This window comes from Oncorhynchus mykiss, chromosome 19 (assembly GCF_057628025.1).
Source record: "Oncorhynchus mykiss isolate SJ-2025 chromosome 19, ASM5762802v1, whole genome shotgun sequence".
NCBI classification, from domain to species: domain Eukaryota; kingdom Metazoa; phylum Chordata; class Actinopteri; order Salmoniformes; family Salmonidae; genus Oncorhynchus; species Oncorhynchus mykiss.
This window is the reverse complement of record NC_143040.1, coordinates 21,753,070-21,772,956: the sequence shown is the minus strand read 5'-3', so window position 1 is coordinate 21,772,956 and position 19,887 is coordinate 21,753,070. Positions and strand designations below refer to the sequence as shown.

At 46.1% G+C, this 19,887-nt stretch overlaps 1 protein-coding gene across 1 annotated transcript in view; it reads left to right on the top strand.

The window, feature by feature from the left end:
- The window catches only part of LOC110497392 (glycine receptor subunit alpha-3), a 117,208-nt gene that overhangs the window by 60,438 nt on the left and 36,883 nt on the right, over positions 1–19,887 (top strand). The window contains exons 4-6 of the mRNA XM_036954319.2: positions 1,226–1,449; positions 4,428–4,510; positions 14,746–14,883. Of these exons, the coding sequence (XP_036810214.1) occupies positions 1,226–1,449; positions 4,428–4,510; positions 14,746–14,883 (445 nt within the window). The remainder of the gene's footprint in view (positions 1–1,225; positions 1,450–4,427; positions 4,511–14,745; positions 14,884–19,887) is intronic.

The following is a 19,887-nucleotide window of genomic DNA, read 5'->3' as shown; positions in this document are numbered from 1 at the left end:
CTGTACGAATACACATTGTGGAACTACCGTTAGCAACTGATTTGGGATCGGCTCTCCCTAGCCGAGTCCTAACGCTAACCGTTATGAAAACGAACAACTACACAGGCCCCTGGACCATGAGCAAAACAAACACCGTCATGCCTAATCAAACCTATCCCAATTTTCCCAGCTGTTCTTCTCAGTGGTCTGTCTGCCTTTTCAGCTCTGAACGAGCTCAAGTGAATAGATATTGTCATTCCCGTTAAAGTGATGAGTGCTAATGGTAATAGTGCACCATATGTTTGATAGCAGGAGAGCTGACGTTGTCTCCGAACAGCAGATGCCTTCAGATGGGATATGCCGGTCCTTTTCTCTCCACTGCACTTTATGTAACATCTACTCTACATGTTCATGAAAAATCTAATAAAAGCAAATAAAAAATGTCTTGCGTTTTTCACCCGGCTGAGGTAGACAAGATATGTAATTACAGCTTGGTATTTGCTCAGCAACACTGGTAAGGAAAAAGGAAATTTAGACTGATGTATCCCCTAAAATGAAGTATGATTTAAAATATATATCACCTAGTTGGAAGTTAACAAAGGCTGAAACAGATGTTTATTGTTGGAGCATTCATTAAAAAAATTATACCTGAAGTGCCTTTAGGGCATGTCAATTTTGACAGGGCTTTCCCCCCTATGGAACATAAAAAATGTGTGCAGTACTATAGATTAATTCAACTCCCTTAATTCAACTCCCAAATCCCTATAAAGCATCAGCTTCATTAGAAAGCCACGGTGGCGTGTGACTAAGTGACCGTGATGGCAGCACAGAGAACAGGGAAAGGAACTGAAAGAATAGGGGAGTTGATCCCGGAAGAACCAGAGGCATCCGACGCATCCGCGCCCCTGGTCCCCACCATATGTGGACTTCACACCCCTGTAGGTGCCCCTCTGCCTGGTTCAGTGGTGTCTGATGCTCGATGAGCATCACCTGGGACCACGAGGACCCTAAACTCAGACCTCTGGGGGAATGTGATGAATGCAGAGGGGCAGGACACAGTACTGTAGCTCAGTGTACCATGTTAAGACCCTGCAGTCAACTGCAAATAACAACCTGTCACTAATTCTCTACTCCTCTCGCTCCCTCTCCCCTCTCACTCGCTCCCTCTCCCCTCTCCCTTTCTCTCCCCTCTCTCTCGCTCCCTCTCCCTCCCTCCCTCTCCCCTCTCCCTCCCTCCATCCACTAGGACTACAGAGTGAACATCTTCCTCCGTCAAAAGTGGAACGACCCCAGGTTAGCGTACACAGAGTACCCTGACGGTTCTCTGGACCTGGACCCCTCTATGTTGGACTCTATCTGGAAACCTGACTTGTTCTTCGCCAACGAGAAAGGGGCCCATTTCCACGAAGTCACCACAGACAACAAGCTGTTAAGAATATTCAAGAATGGCAACGTCCTCTATTCTATACGGTGAGTGTGTACAGTATGGGTCCCACTAACACCCATTTCACATTATAATACCTAACTTAACCAAAATGGGCTCAGATAATTCCATCAACTATGGTGGATTCATTACCAGGCTAGCTCAGTACAGCTTGGTTTGGCTCAGCTCAGTTCGGCTCAGTAGTGTGAAAAACCCTCAAGAGGTGTGGGTCTAAGCATCATCAAATGACCATCTTACAATGATACATCAATCACATAATCAGACTATAGGCCTGTTGAATGGACAATAACTCACACCGAGTCTTATCCAAACTCGAAACATTCAATACACGACACTCTTTAGAAAAAAAGGTGCTATCTAGAATCTAAAAGGGTTCGTCAGCTGTCGCATAGGAGAACCCTTTGAACTGTTTCTGGGGGTTCCAGGTAGAACCCTATTGGGTTGGAACCCAAAAGAATGCTACCTGGTACCTGGAATTAAAAAGGGTTCTCCTATGAGGACAGCTGAAGAACTCTTTTTGGAACCCTTTTTTCAAAGAGTGTACTGACAGAAATGCTCTGCCACACCGTCAGTCAAGCTGGGACACTTCTCATCTTCTGTCATTAAACATAAAGCCAAAACGGGGGGTGTCACAATGTTGTGTAAATCTCAAGGCGGAGCGGTGAATTGTTGAAAGCCTTGAGTCGACGGCATCAAGTCGGGTTGAGTTATGGAGTTGTGTAGTGGCGGGGCCGTAGAAAAGCTGTGATGGAAGGCTGAGAGGATATGACACGACGGAGCGGAGGGATCCCATCGGCCATGGAGTCGGTCCGCAGCCTGGCGCCTCCGGGGTGGAGGACGTAATTAAAACCGTCAGCCTTCTTCGTTTTGTCTCTATTCTTTTTCTCATTCTTTCATTCCCTCTCCTCCAACTGGATGTCTCTCTCTCTCTCTCCATCCTTCTCATCTCTCAGCTTCTCTCTTTCTCTCCTCTCTCTTCTTTCACACTTTCTTTTTCCTCTCTCTCGCTTTCTCTATCTCTTTCTCTCTCTCCTCACCAGCGATTTACAGCACTACTGGTTCAACACTGAGCCAAGTTCACTTGACACTTGACAGGATTTGTCCAGGCATGACACATGTGAATGTACACTCTTTGGTGGGCTCCAAAGCAGTTCTTCTGCTGAAGAACTTTTCCCCATAACTTTTCCCCATAGGAAAGCCTTTTTGGTTCCAGTTAGAACTATTATGGGTTCCATGTTGAACCCTCTGTGTAAAGGGTTCTACATGTAACTTGAAAGGGTTCTACTTGGAACCAGAATGGTTCTACCTGTAACCAAAAGGGGTTCTTCTATGGGGACAGCCGAAGAACCCTTTTAGATATCACCTTTTTTCCTAAGAGTGTAAGACAAAGTTGAATTACTGTTTAATGGATGCCCCTGCCTCACTTTTCTCCACACCCCAATAAAAAAAAAATACTACTAATCAGATGTGTTATTTTCTGGCCAATATATGCTGCTCTCTGTTTATAATGCACTCACGGTCCGCACTCCCTTGATGCTTTCCCAAGAGACCAAACCACCTCAGATCACGCGCTCAGGACATGTTCGAGCCTCGGATTGGACAGTGAAACACACAGGCTGGCACCTGCAGGCGACGTGCAGATGTTTCATTTCTCTCGCATGCTGTCATGGCTGAAGCCAGCGCAAATTCCTACTATTTATGTGTCCAGGTTAAACGTGGGACGTCCCTCATTATAAACAAACAGTCGGTTAAATTCATGGTTTATTGCATCAGAGATCAGGGCATTCATCAGCAAAGACGCAGTGCAAGCTGATAGTATTTTGGACAAGCAAATTGAAGTCAAAATGATTGATGAAATCGAAGTGTGTCAGCTGTATGGTGATTTGCGATTCATATCTTACATTTTACCGGTACTACCAGTAGTAGTTGGCCAACCGATAACACCAAGACGGAATGAGTTTGAAGTGACCATGCGCCGTCGAGAACAGCTAGCACGTCGAGCAAAGTGCATCGCCGGTGACACGCACACACTTCGTGCAGATCAGCAGGTGGGGGGTATTCGTGGCAGCCAGATGAGACAGTCGAAGGAGGATGCCGTGAGAAGTTACTGGGCTCGAATTTAGTCACGTTTGATCTATGTAGATTGATGCTTCTAATTGTGCACGCTATAAACAACATCTATTTTTTGATGATGATGAAAGTTTATACTGTATGGCTGGATTTATGTAATTTCCTTCCACTGCTACATTCATTTGGTAGACCTAACTTGATTGATCCTCTTTCTACAAGGCCTACTAGTCTATGAGAGGCCTAGTCATATTTGTATGGATATTTTGTTAACGCCTCAACTATAGAGATGCACTCAGGTAAAGAACTCATTATTATGCATCAACATTTTGATTTGATTACAATTATTTACTGTTAATCATTCTTGAATTTGTTAGGCTATACAATTAAGCAGATTAATGCACGGATAATACATTCATATATAACCTTTTTTTTCAATCATTTTTGAATATGATAGAATATTGCATTCTATTATACATCCTATGTGAATAATGATCATTAATGTTAATTTGCGTATTAATAATGATAATCTGATAATCAGTCTGAAATTGAATATTTTGCATATTCTTCGTGTCCATATGGCCTAGGACAATGTGGTAAAGTACTGTTATTCCTTATCCTACTAATGATTATTATTTATTTTTTTAATTGCTCGCTCACCTCACTTTTCTGGGGGGAAAATCCATTAAACAGTGAATCAATTTTGTCTGGCCTTTGCAGAAAATCCGCTACCACCTAATGTAATGGGTAGCTACATAAAGGAATTCAAAACACATTCATAACCCATACTTAACACATTCATAAGGCACGTGATAGTGGTGATGAATGTACAAAGTAGGTATGAATTCCTAATGTATAGCCCCTTTCAAGTCAAACGATACCTAGTTGTGATGTATACTCACATGTTTTTATTTTCTATTGTCTATCTGTTTTCCAGATTGACATTAACCCTCTCCTGTCCGATGGACCTGAAGAACTTCCCCATGGACGTGCAGACGTGTATCATGCAGCTAGAGAGCTGTGAGTACAGCACTATAGCATTACTGTAGTAGTACTGCAGTATTTAGTATGCTATCCACCCATTACAGCCCTGTGACTGCAGTATCCGTCGTGGATATGTGGAATAAAATGGCAAAAGCCTGTTACGTAAGATGTTCAGATTGAATTTTTCAAGGGAGGGAGCTTTTTATAGTTCCAATAAATAATGAGGTCACTGGTAAAATAATCTCATCAGATTTGTGGTTGAGAGAGCGTGGGCATGGGTTTACCTGGGTAGGATAATAATGCCTTGTCATGCCAGTGTGGGTGGTATGTCCTCTTGTGACCACACAGATGCACGAATGTAGGCTCTCGCTTATACACACACACACACACACACACATACACACACACACACACACACACGCATACACGCACACACACACACGCACACACACACACACACACACACACACACACACACACACACACACACACACACACACACACTGCTGACCTAATACTCTAGGCTCTCTTCCTGCCTGGACTGTCTCTATGGCCTTGTGGAATGGACTCATTCAGGCTAGTAGACCAGTAGTTATTGGTTCTGAAGGCTGTTAATGGAGGGTTATTAACATATATTTAGATATGCAAAAGTCACTTCTAATAAGGGAGGACATGTATGAGCATATCAAGTGCCAGCTGAATATGTGCATATAAGGAGCATAATAATTGGAACATTTTACGGGGTAATCTTCAGATTGTCCTTGAGTAAAACATCCATATCTAGCTGCGTATATAGATATTAAAATTCATATAAACTTCTTTCGCGTAGTATTACCGCATAATCTTAACCATATTTTTGACCCGTAGCACTTGTCCATTTCCTGAATCCATTTAAGTGAATTTCAAGTCCCAATCACTCCATCCATCATGATGAGCCGCTTTGTGAGTGGGGTTCCTACACAGCAGAAATCAATCCCTGTGGACCATCAATCGCTATGCGTTCCCCATCTCCTGCAGCACACTCCCCTATTAGCTTCTACCACCTGGAGTAAAGGAAGTGCTCCGTTACCTTGTTAAAGATGTGTGGACTTGAGGAGACACAGCACTGGATGTGTCCGCTGTCCACTAAAAGACGTAGCAAATTGGCAAATACTTGCATTTGCACAGGGGCCCGAGTGTGTCGCAAAATAATTCATGCCGATTGCTGCTGTGTCGCAGCCGCAGAGGCTTTTAGCCGGGACATCTCTTGTCTCTGTGTCAGAGAGTTTGTAGTACTCCCCTCCCTTTGCTCTCTCGCTCTCTCGAGTCAAAACATGACTGTGATAACGGCAGTCACAAGATAACACTTTACTCCCACAGAGCTAGCAGAGGTGGACACACTGTACCCACGAAACTAAAGCCTGCTCTGCTCAGCCAGCCTCTGAACGGCTTGGATCAGATAGGCCAAGCACGTTAACCCACAGAAGATCATGCAGAAACACTCCAATCAGCAGGAATTGGGAGTCAATGACTTGAGGAATATATTGAAGGAATACAGAGGGAGCACATATGATATAATATGAATAATGTATTAACAGTCTGTATGATGTGCTGTAACTTGGTCTGAACTTGAATTGACTCTGAATTGACTCTTATTTTTAATAAGCAAGGTAGTGTGTTGAGGAAAGCGTATAATTTGACTTGGGTATAGGCAGAGGTTAGCATACATGGCCAGATGTGGGAGACACTGCAGTGAGTGGGAAGTGAATCAATGTCCGGTAGCGAGTAGGAAACCCTCCTCTATGTCTCCCTTCATTACCTACAAATTAAATATGTTCAGAGGGGCAGCAGAAGGTGGATTAATTTATATTAATAGTAATGGCCATGCTAAATGACCCCCCCCCCCCCCCCCGGCCCCTCTACACATCTCTAACATGTGGAAAGAAGTACAAAATGGACACAGAGACGCTATAATTACATGGTGCTCCATCATTAATTGTTTTATACTTTTTTACACACCCTGTCCTTTCCAGTGCAGTTGCGGCCCGGGGGGATAGTTACCATGGCGCTGTACTGTTTAATGCTTGGGAGGTCATTGGTCTTCATTCGTACGGCCTCGCGTTATTTCATTATTTTATGTACCACAGTTGGCAAGGCCCTTCTGGCTGGCTTTAGCCATTTGAAATGTGAGTTCAAAGTTAAAAGGGAAAGATGTTGATGGGTCGATGCCCGGTGTCTGGAATGGAGGGAAATAGATAGGCATGGGTTATTTTATGTCATTTATGAAATCTTATCAATTAGAATGAATGGTGATGATGGTCGGTCTGTTGGGATACTGTAGCATCAATTAGAGTGTATGTATGGCCGGTATTTATCCTAATAATGTCATAATTTATTGGATTTGCATGGTGCTTTTCCAGATGCTCCAAGTGCTTCACATAGGGGGAAACTCACCTCATTCACCACCTAAGACGTCAACTGGCATTCGAAAATCAGCCATTAGTGCGAACCAATAGGAATGTAGGAGCAGAGGAAGTTCTGAGTCATGTTGTGACTACAGTACATTGACTCATACTGCGGAGGCTGCTTTGACTAATTTCATCTCCCAATATTAACCGAAATGTCTGCACTGCCTAGTCCCCTGGGCTGGTGAACTGCATCGTGGGATACTTTGGGTTAAAGATAAATAGCCTACATGCAAGGTTGAGATATATTCAAGATGCTTCTATATCCAGCTGTAGATATTTCATATCATTTCTCTTGATTATTTAACTCTTGTCGGTATCTTTCAGTGTCCTTACGTTCAAAGATATATATTTTCCTACTGGAGACTGGATAGCTTTTTCGGTTTGCACAGTAGGACATGGCTGTTAGAATGCCCGTTCCCTATAGCTGGCTGATGGACACTATAGGAGATGTTAATGCTTCAAATGGAAAGAGGTCATTAGCATGACTAGTACTCAGTTAACTGGGACCTTATTCCGAGGAATAAACAAATGGATGCCTTTTTTTCCCCATTTCAAGGTCCCAGTTTTACATGCCGTTCCTGAGATATTATCGTAGAGTCAACATGGCTTTAGAATCAGACCTGTTTTGTTCATCTGATCACATTAGAATACTTTCCATCCCTCCTCCTTTCACGTCAGTCACTCCATTTTCTGTAAGGCCTCAGTCACACATTCCATCCCTCCTCCTTTCACGTCAGTCACTCCATTATCTGTAAGGCCTCAGTCATACATTCCATCCCTCCACCTTTCACGTCAGTCACTCCATTATCTGTAAGACCTCAGTCATACATTCCATCCCTCCTCCTTTCACGTCAGTCACTCCATTATCTGTTAGGCCTCAGTCATACATTCCATCCCTCCTCCTTTCACGTCAGTCACTCCATTATCTGTAAGGCCTCAGTAATACTTTCCATCCCTCCTCCTTTCACGTCAGTCACTCCATTATCTGTAAGGCCTCAGTCACACATTCCATCCCTCCTCCTTTCACGTCAGTCACTCCATTGTCTGTAAGGCCTCAGTCACACATTCCATCCCTCCTCCTTTCACGTCAGTCACTCCATTATCTGTTAGGCCTCAGTCATACATTCCATCCCTCCTCCTTTCACATCAGTCACTCCATTATCTGTTAGGCCTCAGTCATACTTTCCATCCCCCCTCCTTTCACGTCAGTCACTCCATTAGGCCTCAGTCATACTTTCCATCCCCCCTCCTTTCACGTCAGTCACTCCATTATCTGTTAGGCCTCAGTCATACTTTCCATCCCTCCTCCTTTCACGTCAGTCACTCCATTATCTGTTAGGCCTCAGTCATACTTTCCATCCCCCCTCCTTTCACATCAGTCACCCCATTAGGCCTCAGTCATACTTTCCATACCCCCTCCTTTCACGTCAGTCACTCCATTATCTGTTAGGCCTCAGTCATACTTTCCATCCCTCCTCCTTTCACGTCAGTCACTCCATTATCTGTAAGGCCTCAGTCATACATTCCATCCCTCCACCTTTCACGTCAGTCACTCCATTATCTGTAAGGCCTCAGTCATACTTTCCATCCCTCCTCCTTTCACGTCAGTCACTCCATTATCTGTAAGGCCTCAGTCACACATTCCATCCCTCCTCCTTTCACGTCAATCACTCCATTTTCTGTAAGGCCTCAGTCACACATTCCATCCCTCCTCCTTTCACGTCAGTCACTCCATTATCTGTTAGGCCTCAGTCATACTTTCCATCCCTCCTCCTTTCACGTCAGTCACTCCATTATCTGTTAGGCCTCAGTCATACTTTCCATCCCTCCTCCTTTCACGTCAGTCACTCCATTATCTGTAAGGCCTCAGTCATACATTCCATCCCTCCTCCTTTCACGTCAGTCACTCCATTATCTGTTAGGCCTCAGTCATACATTCCATCCCTCCTCCTTTCACGTAAGTCACTCCATTATCTGTAAGGCCTCAGTAATACTTTCCATCCCTCCTCCTTTCACGTCAGTCACTCCATTATCTGTAAGGCCTCAGTCACACATTCCATCCCTCCTCCTTTCACGTCAGTCACTCCATTTTCTGTAAGGCCTCAGTCACACATTCCATCCCTCCTCCTTTCACGTCAGTCACTCCATTATCTGTTAGGCCTCAGTCATACATTCCATCCCTCCTCCTTTCACATCAGTCACTCCATTATCTGTTAGGCCTCAGTCATACTTTCCATCCCCCCTCCTTTCACGTCAGTCACTCCATTAGGCCTCAGTCATACTTTCCATCCCCCCTCCTTTCACGTCAGTCACTCCATTATCTGTTAGGCCTCAGTCATACTTTCCATCCCTCCTCCTTTCACGTCAGTCACTCCATTATCTGTTAGGCCTCAGTCATACTTTCCATCCCCCCTCCTTTCACATCAGTCACCCCATTAGGCCTCAGTCATACTTTCCATCCCCCCTCCTTTCACGTCAGTCACTCCATTATCTGTTAGGCCTCAGTCATACTTTCCATCCCTCCTCCTTTCACGTCAGTCACTCCATTATCTGTAAGGCCTCAGTCATACATTCCATCCCTCCACCTTTCACGTCAGTCACTCCATTATCTGTAAGGCCTCAGTCATACTTTCCATCCCTCCTCCTTTCACGTCAGTCACTCCATTATCTGTAAGGCCTCAGTCACACATTCCATCCCTCCTCCTTTCACGTCAATCACTCCATTTTCTGTAAGGCCTCAGTCACACATTCCATCCCTCCTCCTTTCACGTCAGTCACTCCATTATCTGTTAGGCCTCAGTCATACTTTCCATCCCTCCTCCTTTCACGTCAGTCACTCCATTATCTGTTAGGCCTCAGTCATACTTTCCATCCCTCCTCCTTTCACGTCAGTCACTCCATTATCTGTAAGGCCTCAGTCATACTTTCCATCCCTCCTCCTTTCATGTCAGTCACTCCATTATCTGTTAGGCCTCAGTCATACTTTCCATCCCTCCTCCTTTCACGTCAGTCACTCCATTATCTGTAAGGCCTCAGTCATACTTTCCATCCCTCCTCCTTTCACGTCAGTCACTCCATTATCTGTAAGGCCTCAGCAATACTTTCCATCCCTCCTCCTTTCACGTCAGTCACTCCATTATCTGTAAGGCCTCAGTCACACATTCCATCCCTCCTCCTTTCACGTCAGTCACTCCATTTTCTGTAAGGCCTCAGTCACACATTCCATCCCTCCTCCTTTCACGTCAGTCACTCCATTATCTGTTAGGCCTCAGTCATACATTCCATCCCTCCTCCTTTCACATCAGTCACTCCATTATCTGTTAGGCCTCAGTCATACTTTCCATCCCCCCTCCTTTCACGTCAGTCACTCCATTATCTGTTAGGCCTCAGTCATACTTTCCATCCCTCCTCCTTTCACGTCAGTCACTCCATTATCTGTAAGGCCTCAGTCACACATTCCATCCCTCCTCCTTTCACGTCAATCACTCCAGTTTCTGTAAGGCCTCAGTCACACATTCCATCCCTCCTCCTTTCACGTCAGTCACTCCATTATCTGTTAGGCCTCAGTCATACTTTCCATCCCTCCTCCTTTCACGTCAGTCACTCCATTATCTGTTAGGCCTCAGTCATACTTTCCATCCCTCCTCCTTTCACGTCAGTCACTCCATTATCTGTAAGGCCTCAGTCATACATTCCATCCCTCCTCCTTTCACGTCAGTCACTCCATTATCTGTTAGGCCTCAGTCATACATTCCATCCCTCCTCCTTTCACGTCAGTCACTCCATTATCTGTAAGGCCTCAGTAATACTTTCCATCCCTCCTCCTTTCACGTCAGTCACTCCATTATCTGTAAGGCCTCAGTCACACATTCCATCCCTCCTCCTTTCACGTCAGTCACGCCATTTTCTGTAAGGCCTCAGTCACACATTCCATCCCTCCTCCTTTCACGTCAGTCACTCCATTATCTGTTAGGCCTCAGTCATACTTTCCATCCCTCCTCCTTTCACATCAGTCACTCCATTATCTGTTAGGCCTCAGTCATACTTTCCATCCCCCCTCCTTTCACGTCAGTCACTCCATTATCTGTTAGGCCTCAGTCATACTTTCCATCCCTCCTCCTTTCACGTCAGTCACTCCATTATCTGTTAGGCCTCAGTCATACTTTCCATCCCCCCTCCTTTCACATCAGTCACCCCATTAGGCCTCAGTCATACTTTCCATCCCCCCTCCTTTCACGTCAGTCACTCCATTATCTGTTAGGCCTCAGTCATACTTTCCATCCCTCCTCCTTTCACGTCAGTCACTCCATTATCTGTAAGGCCTCAGTCTTACTTTCCATCCCTCCTCCTTTCACGTCAGTCACTCCATTATCTGTAAGGCCTCAGTCACACATTCCATCCCTCCTCCTTTCACGTCAATCACTCCATTTTCTGTAAGGCCTCAGTCATACTTTCCATCCCTCCTCCTTTCACGTCAGTCACTCCATTATCTGTAAGGCCTCAGTCACACATTCCATCCCTCCTCCTTTCACGTCAATCACTCCATTTTCTGTAAGGCCTCAGTCACACATTCCATCCCTCCTCCTTTCACGTCAGTCACTCCATTATCTGTTAGGCCTCAGTCATACTTTCCATCCCTCCTCCTTTCACGTCAGTCACTCCATTATCTGTTAGGCCTCAGTCATACTTTCCATCCCTCCTCCTTTCACGTCAGTCACTCCATTATCTGTAAGGCCTCAGTCATACTTTCCATCCCTCCTCCTTTCATGTCAGTCACTCCATTATCTGTTAGGCCTCAGTCATACTTTCCATCCCTCCTCCTTTCACGTCAGTCACTCCATTATCTGTAAGGCCTCAGTCATACTTTCCATCCCTCCTCCTTTCACGTCAGTCACTCCATTATCTGTAAGGCCTCAGCAATACTTTCCATCCCTCCTCCTTTCACGTCAGTCACTCCATTATCTGTAAGGCCTCAGTCACACATTCCATCCCTCCTCCTTTCACGTCAGTCACTCCATCATCTGTTAGGCCTCAGTCATACATTCCATCCCTCCTCCTTTCACATCAGTCACTCCATTATCTGTTAGGCCTCAGTCATACTTTCTATCCCCCCTCCTTTCACGTCAGTCACTCCATTATCTGTTAGGCCTCAGTCATACTTTCCATCCCTCCTCCTTTCACGTCAGTCACTCCATTATCTGTTAGGCCTCAGTCATACTTTCCATCCCCCCTCCTTTCACATCAGTCACCCCATTAGGCCTCAGTCATACTTTCCATCCCCCCTCCTTTCACGTCAGTCACTCCATTATCTGTTAGGCCTCAGTCATACTTTCCATCCCTCCTCCTTTCACGTCAGTCACTCCATTATCTGTAAGGCCTCAGTCACACATTCCATCCCTCCTCCTTTCACGTCAATCACTCCATTTTCTGTAAGGCCTCAGTCACACATTCCATCCCTCCTCCTTTCACGTCAGTCACTCCATTATCTGTAAGGCCTCAGCAATACTTTCCATCCCTCCTCCTTTCACGTCAGTCTCTCCATTATCTGTAAGGCCTCAGTCACACATTCCATCCCTCCTCCTTTCACGTCAGTCACTCCATTTTCTGTAAGGCCTCAGTCACACATTCCATCCCTCCTCCTTTCACGTCAGTCACTCCATTATCTGTTAGGCCTCAGTCATACATTCCATCCCTCCTCCTTTCACATCAGTCACTCCATTATCTGTTAGGCCTCAGTCATACTTTCCATCCCCCCTCCTTTCACGTCAGTCACTCCATTATCTGTTAGGCCTCAGTCATACTTTCCATCCCTCCTCCTTTCACGTCAGTCACTCCATTATCTGTTAGGCCTCAGTCATACTTTCCATCCCCCCTCCTTTCACGTCAGTCACCCCATTAGGCCTCAGTCATACTTTCCATCCCCCCTCCTTTCACGTCAGTCACTCCATTATCTGTTAGGCCTCAGTCATACTTTCCATCCCTCCTCCTTTCACGTCAGTCACTCCATTATCTGTAAGGCCTCAGTCACACATTCCATCCCTCCTCCTTTCACGTCAATCACTCCATTTTCTGTAAGGCCTCAGTCACACATTCCATCCCTTCTCCTTTCACGTCAGTCACTCCATTATCTGTTAGGCCTCAGTCATACTTTCCATCCCTCCTCCTTTCACGTCAGTCACTCCATTATCTGTTAGGCCTCAGTCATACTTTCCATCCCTCCTCCTTTCACGTCAGTCACTCCATTATCTGTAAGGCCTCAGTCATACTTTCCATCCCTCCTCCTTTCATGTCAGTCACTCCATTATCTGTTAGGCCTCAGTCATACTTTCCATCCCTCCTCCTTTCACGTCAGTCACTCCATTATCTGTAAGGCCTCAGTCATACTTTCCATCCCTCCTCCTTTCACGTCAGTCACTCCATTATCTGTAAGGCCTCAGTCATACTTTCCATCCCTCCTCCTTTCACGTCAGTCACTCCATTATCTGTTAGGCCTCAGTCATACTTTCCATCCCTCCTCCTTTCACGTCAGTCACTCCATTATCTGTAAGGCCTCAGTCATACTTTCCATCCCTCCTCCTTTCACGTCAGTCACTCCATTATCTGTAAGGCCTCAGTCATACTTTCCATCCCTCCTCCTTTCACGTCAGTCACTACATTATCTGTAAGGCCTCAGTCATACATTCCATCCTGGGAAATCTTTGCCTGAATTACCCATTTTTTAATGGATAAACCATTACAATCCAAGGTTGTTGTGGATTGGTATACTAAATAGTGGGTTGGTATACTAAATAGTGGGTTGGTATACTAAATAGTGGATTGGCATACTAAATAGTGGGTTGGTATACTAAATAGTGGGTTGGTATACTAAATAGTGAATTGGCATACTAAATAGTGGGTTGGTATACTAAATAGTGGATTGGCATACTAAATAGTGGGTTGGTTTACTAAATAGTGGGTTGGTATACTAAATAGTGGATTGGCATACTAAATAGTGGGTTGATATACTAAATAGTGGGTTGGTATACTAAATAGTGGATTGGCATTCTAAATAGTGGATTGGCATACTAAATAGTGGGTTGGTATACTAAATAGTGGATTGGCATACTAAATAGTGGGTTGGCATACTAAATAGTGGGTTGGTATACTAAATAGTGGATTGGCATACTAAATAGTGGGTTGGTATACTAAATAGTGGATTGGCATACTAAATAGTGGATTGGTATACTAAATAGTGGGTTGGCATACTAAATAGTGGGTTGGTATACTAAATAGTGGGTTGGCATACTAAATAGTGGATTGGTATACTAAATAGTGGATTGGCATACTAAATAGTGGGTTGGTATACTAAATAGTGGGTTGGCATACTAAATAGTGGATTGGCATACTAAATAGTGGGTTGGTATACTAAATAGTGGATTGGCATACTAAATAGTGGGTTGGTATACTAAATAGTGGATTGGCATACTAAATAGTGGGTTGGTATACTGAATAGTGGGCTGGCATACTAAATAGTGGGTTGGCATACTAAATAGTGGATTGGCATACTAAATAGTGGGTTGGCATACTAAATAGTGGGTTGGTATACTAAATAGTGGGTTGGTATACTAAATAGTGGGTTGGTATACTAAATAGTGGATTGGTATACTAAATGTGGATTGGTATACTAAATAGTGGGTTGGCCCATGCAGTCTGCCCGTGCTTATTCCTTTAGCACTAAAGACAGCGCGACATTAACAACATTGACTCTTGGTTGAACTTATCCTTGATTCAGTGTAATCTATAGCATTGATATTTCATGTATTTCATGCCTCTCTTCTTTTCCAGTTGGCTACACAATGAACGACCTGATCTTTGAGTGGCAGGAGAATGGACCAGTCCAGGTAGCTGATGGGTTGACCCTCCCACAGTTCATAATGAAGGATGAGACGGATCTGAGATACTGCACCAAGCACTATAACACAGGTAAGATACAATGGGAGTGTTTGAGGTGGAGTCCATTGCAGTCGGACTGTGCAGTAACACTAAAAATAATCTTCCATCCCAAATGAAGCTACTATTATGAGATGAAGTTTAGTGAATATGCACAGAGCCATCCTCAGGCTGTTCCACACAGTCGAAATCGAATTATGTTTTTGTATGGCATCATCAACACCAACGCTAAGAATAACGGTGGGACAAGCGTCTTCACGCTTCTGCTTTGGAAAACAGAATGCACAAGCAAGGTAATGGGTTGATGGTGTTAATCTTAGTGGTTTATAGCTTGACTACATCATTGAAAGAATGAACAATTCATGAATTGACATTTATGAATGTACATTTCCATCTACATGTGAAAACTAGAACATTCATATTGCTCATCCTAAATGGCTTTGAGCCGAAACAGTAAGGCCTTTTTTTTAACTCAATTCAAGATGGCTTCAATATTCACGGGCTGCATATGCTATATGGCTCACAACATTCTCGACATCAGCAGAGATTTATTACCTTTCCTTACAAGCAGCGATGCCAGAGAACACGGTTCCAAATTCGGGAATTCAACCTTGGTCTTCTTTCACATAACAGAAAAACAACTGCAGGTCTCTAACTCCACATCTCCAGCTAACTGCACCACTATCCAATATTATAAGTTTGGCCCTTTTTCTTCCTTCTCATAACAACACAATCGCCGCAGGCTTTCACAGCTAACTGCAGTGCTAGATTAATCCTAGGCCTACGTGGGGCCTTATTCAGCTTCTTTGGCTGTGTTTAGACAGGCTGCCCAATTCGGATATTTTTTCCACTAATTGGTCTTTTGACCAATCAAGTCAGATGTTCTCACGTCAGATCTTTTTTAGAACTGATCTGATTGGTCAAAATAACAATTAGTGGGAAAAAGATCAGAACTGGGCTGCCTGTCTAATGCAACTATAGACTTGTTGTCAGCCAGCCAGTGAAGTAGCCCAATGAAGTGTGAGGCTCCAGTCTACCACAGCACTAGCTAGACTGAGGGTGTGTCCCAAATGGTGCGCATATTCCCTATATAGTGCACTACTTTTGACCAGGCCCTATTTCAGATTCAGCCTCAGTGTGGCCTTATTCAGCCAGTGACGTAAAGTGCACCGTGAGGTAGGAGGCATTGCAGGCTGAATAATGTAATTTCTTCTACCTGCATCTTTCATGGGCCTGTCATGTCCTCATTGCCAACACTAAGTCAGCCTTAGCACGCCCGCTTCCTCACTCCTGGCTAATCAGGAGTATGTTGTGCTTCAATTAACGAGAGGGAGAAAAGGAAACGAAGATGTATTTTTAGATGACTGAGAGCAGCAGAGAGAATGGAAGAGGCTTGGATGGATGGGTGGGTGGATGGAGGCGGGGAGAGAGGAGGGGTGAGAGAGAAGGGGGGGTGAGAGAGAAGGAGGGGACAGCGAAAAGGGGTGGCAGAGAGGGGGAGTACAGAGAGAGAGGGGGGGACAGAGAGAAGGGGGAGTACAGAGAGAGAGGGGGGGACAGAGAGAAGGGGGAGTACAGAGAGAGAGGGGGGGACAGAGAGAAGGGGGAGTACAGAGAGAGAGGGGGGGACAGAGAGAAGGGGGAGTACAGAGAGAGAGGGGGGGTCAGAGAGAGGGGGGACAGAGAGAAGGGGGAGTACAGAGAGAGGGGGGGGACAGAGAGAAGGGGGAGTACAGAGAGAGGGGGGGACAGAGAGAAGGGGGAGTACAGAGAGAGAGGGGGGTGCAGAGAGAGGGGGGGCAGAGAGAAGGGGGAGTACAGAGAGAGAGGGGGGGGGCAGAGAAAGGGTGGGGGCAGAGAGAAGGGGGAGTACAGAGAGAGAGGGGGGGACAGAGAGAAGGGGGGGCAGAGAGAAGGGGGAGTACAGAGAGAGAGGGGGGGACAAATGTAGGAGAAGGAATATCATCTGATAATTAAAAAAGCTTGTTTTTTCCTCCTTTCACTACGTTAATTATATATAACAAGCTCCTTAGTGCATGTCTAGGCTTCCATAGTTGTCACGTCAACAGTGTTTAGAGTGAGGCTGAAACAGGCCCCTATCAATAAGAGGTGTTTTGGCTGCTGACTACTTGAAAAGATATTCTGTTTTAATACCAATATCGCATTTTCTTTGGCTATTATGGTCAATTCAACTTAGAAAAATAGTAAAAGCATAAATTAATACATTTTGGTTATACAGTAGCTATGGAATTGTTATTCCACTTGCTTTTCACTCCAAGGTAATCGTTTAATGTGCAGCCTTGGTGAACTGGTATACCAGCAAACAGTCGCTAAACTAAAGTCCTCCTGAGAAATGTCAGGACCTCATTTTAAGTTCTTAGAAATGCTTAATCATTTAGTTTTGTTATATGCACGAAAAAGCCAAAGTGTGGGCTTATTCTATGAATGGAGAAGGCCAGAACATGCCTCTACCCAGGCTGCTATTTTTAGAAGCTGTCAGCTCTCTGTCCTGTCTCACATAAGGAGGAGATGAGAGAGAGAGAGAGGGGGAGAGAAGTCAGGCAGGAAAGAAGGAGACGAGAGAGAGAGGGGGGGGGGGTAGATAAGTCAGGCAGGAAAGGAGACGAGAGAGAGAGAGGGGGGGAGAGAAGTCAGGCAGGAAAGAAGGAGACGAGAGAGAGAGAGAGGGGGGGAATCAGGCAGGAAAGAAGGAGACGAGAGAGAGAGAGAGAGAGAGAGAGGGGGAGAGAAGTCAGGCAGGAAAGAAGGAGACGAGAGAGGGGGGGTAGATAAGTCAGGCAGGAAAGAAGGAGACGAGAGAGAGGGGGGGGAGAAGTCAGGCAGGAAAGAAGGAGACGAGAGAGAGAGAGAGAGAGAGGGGGAGAGAGAGAGAGAGAGAGAGAGGTCAGGCAGGAAAGAAGGAGACAAGAGAGGGGGTTAGATAAGTCAGGCAGGAAAGAAGGAGACGAGAGAGGGGGGGTAGATAAGTCAGGCAGGAAAGAAGGAGGAGAGAGGGGGGGGAGAAGTCAGGCAGGAAAGAAGGAGACGAGAGAGGGGGGGGTTAGATAAGTCAGGCAGGAAAGAAGGAGACGAGAGAGAGGGGGGGGAGAAGTCAGGCAGGAAAGAAGGAGACGAGAGAGAGAGAGAGAGGGGGAGAGAGAGGGGGAGAGAGAGGGGGAGAGAGAGAGAGGGGGAGAGAAGTCAGGCAGGAAAGAAGGAGACGAGAGAGGGGGGGGTAGATAAGTCAGGCAGGAAAGAAGGAGACGAGAGAGAGGGGGGGAGAAGTCAGGCAGGAAAGAAGGAGACGAGAGAGAGAGAGAGAGAGAGAGAGAGGGGGAGAGAGAGAGAGAGAGAGAGAGAGAGAGAGAGAGGTCAGGCAGGAAAGAAGGAGACAAGAGAGGGGGGTAGATAAGTCAGGCAGGAAAGAAGGAGACGAGAGAGGGGGGGTAGATAAGTCAGGCAGGAAAGAAGGAGACGAGAGAGGGGGGGGGGGGGTAGATAAGTCAGGCAGGAAAGAAGGAGACGAGAGAGAGGGGGGGAGAAGTCAGGCAGGAAAGAAGGAGGAGAGAGAGGGGGGGAGAGAAGTCAGGCAGGAAAGAAGGAGACGAGAGAGAGAGAGAAGGGGGGAGAGAAGTCAGGCAGGAAAGAAGGAGACGAGAGAGAGAGGGGGGGAGAGAAGTCAGGCAGGAAAGGAGGAGAGAGAGAGAGAGGGGGGAGAGAAGTCAGGCAGGAAAGAAGGAAGAGAGAGAGAGAGAGAGAGAGAGAGAGGGAGAGAAGTCAGGCAGGAAAGAAGGAGTCTAGAGAGAGGGAGAGGGGGAGAGAGAGAGAGAGAGAGAGAGGTCAGGCAGGAAAGAAGGAGACAAGAGAGGGGGGTAGATAAGTCAGGCAGGAAAGAAGGAGACGAGAGAGGGGGGGGTAGATAAGTCAGGCAGGAAAGAAGGAGACGAGAGAGGGGGGGGGTAGATAAGTCAGGCAGGAAAGAAGGAGACGAGAGAGAGGGAGAGAAGTCAGGCAGGAAAGAAGGAGACGAGAGAGAGAGGGGGGGGGGGAGAAGTCAGGCAGGAAAGAAGGAGGAGAGAGAGAGAGAGGGGGGGAGAGAAGTCAGGCAGGAAAGAAGGAAGAGAGAGAGAGAGAGAGGTCAGGCAGGAAAGAAGGAGACAAGAGAGGGGGTAGATAAGTCAGGCAGGAAAGAAGGAGACGAGAGAGGGGGGGGGGTAGATAAGTCAGGCAGGAAAGAAGGAGACGAGAGAGGGGGGGGGAGAAGTCAGGCAGGAAAGAAGGAGGAGAGAGAGGGGGGGGGAGAAGTCAGGCAGGAAAGAAGGAGACGAGAGAGAGAGAGAGAGGGAGAGAAGTCAGGCAGGAAAGAAGGAGACAAGAGAGAGAGGGGGGGAGAGAAGTCAGGCAGGAAAGAAGGAGGAGAGAGAGAGAGAAGGGGGGAGAGAAGTCAGGCAGGAAAGAAGGAAGAGAGAGAGAGAGAGAGAGAGAGAGAGGGAGAGAAGTCAGGCAGGAAAGAAGGAGACTAGAGAGAGAGAGAGAGGGAGAGAGAAGTCAAGCAGGAAAGGAGAGCACTCAGTGCTGGAGGAGATGGTAGCACTCCAGAATGTCTCTGTTTTCAAGACATGATCTGGAGGAATAAACAGTGGGAGAGTTGTGTGTACCTATAGGTCGAGGGCAAGTCAAGGATCACCAACATTCACTCACTTGCCAGGCGCGCACAGTGAGTTACTGAGAGAGCGAGAGGGGTAGAGAGGTATAGAGAGAGAGAGGGGTAGAGAGAGAGAGAGAGAGGAGTAGAGAGGTAGAAAGAGAGGGTAGAGAGGTAGAGAGGGGTGTTGAGGGGTAGAGAGAGGGTGGTAGAGAGGTAGAGAGAGAGGTATAGGTTAGAGAGAGAGGTAGAGGTACAAAGAGAGAGGTAGAGCGAGAGGGGAGGTAGAGAGGTAGAGAGAGGGTTAGAGAGGGAGAAAGAGAGGGGTAGAGAAGTAAAGCGAGGTAGAGGTTAGAGAGAGAGGTAGAGGTACAGAGAGAGAGAGAGAGAGA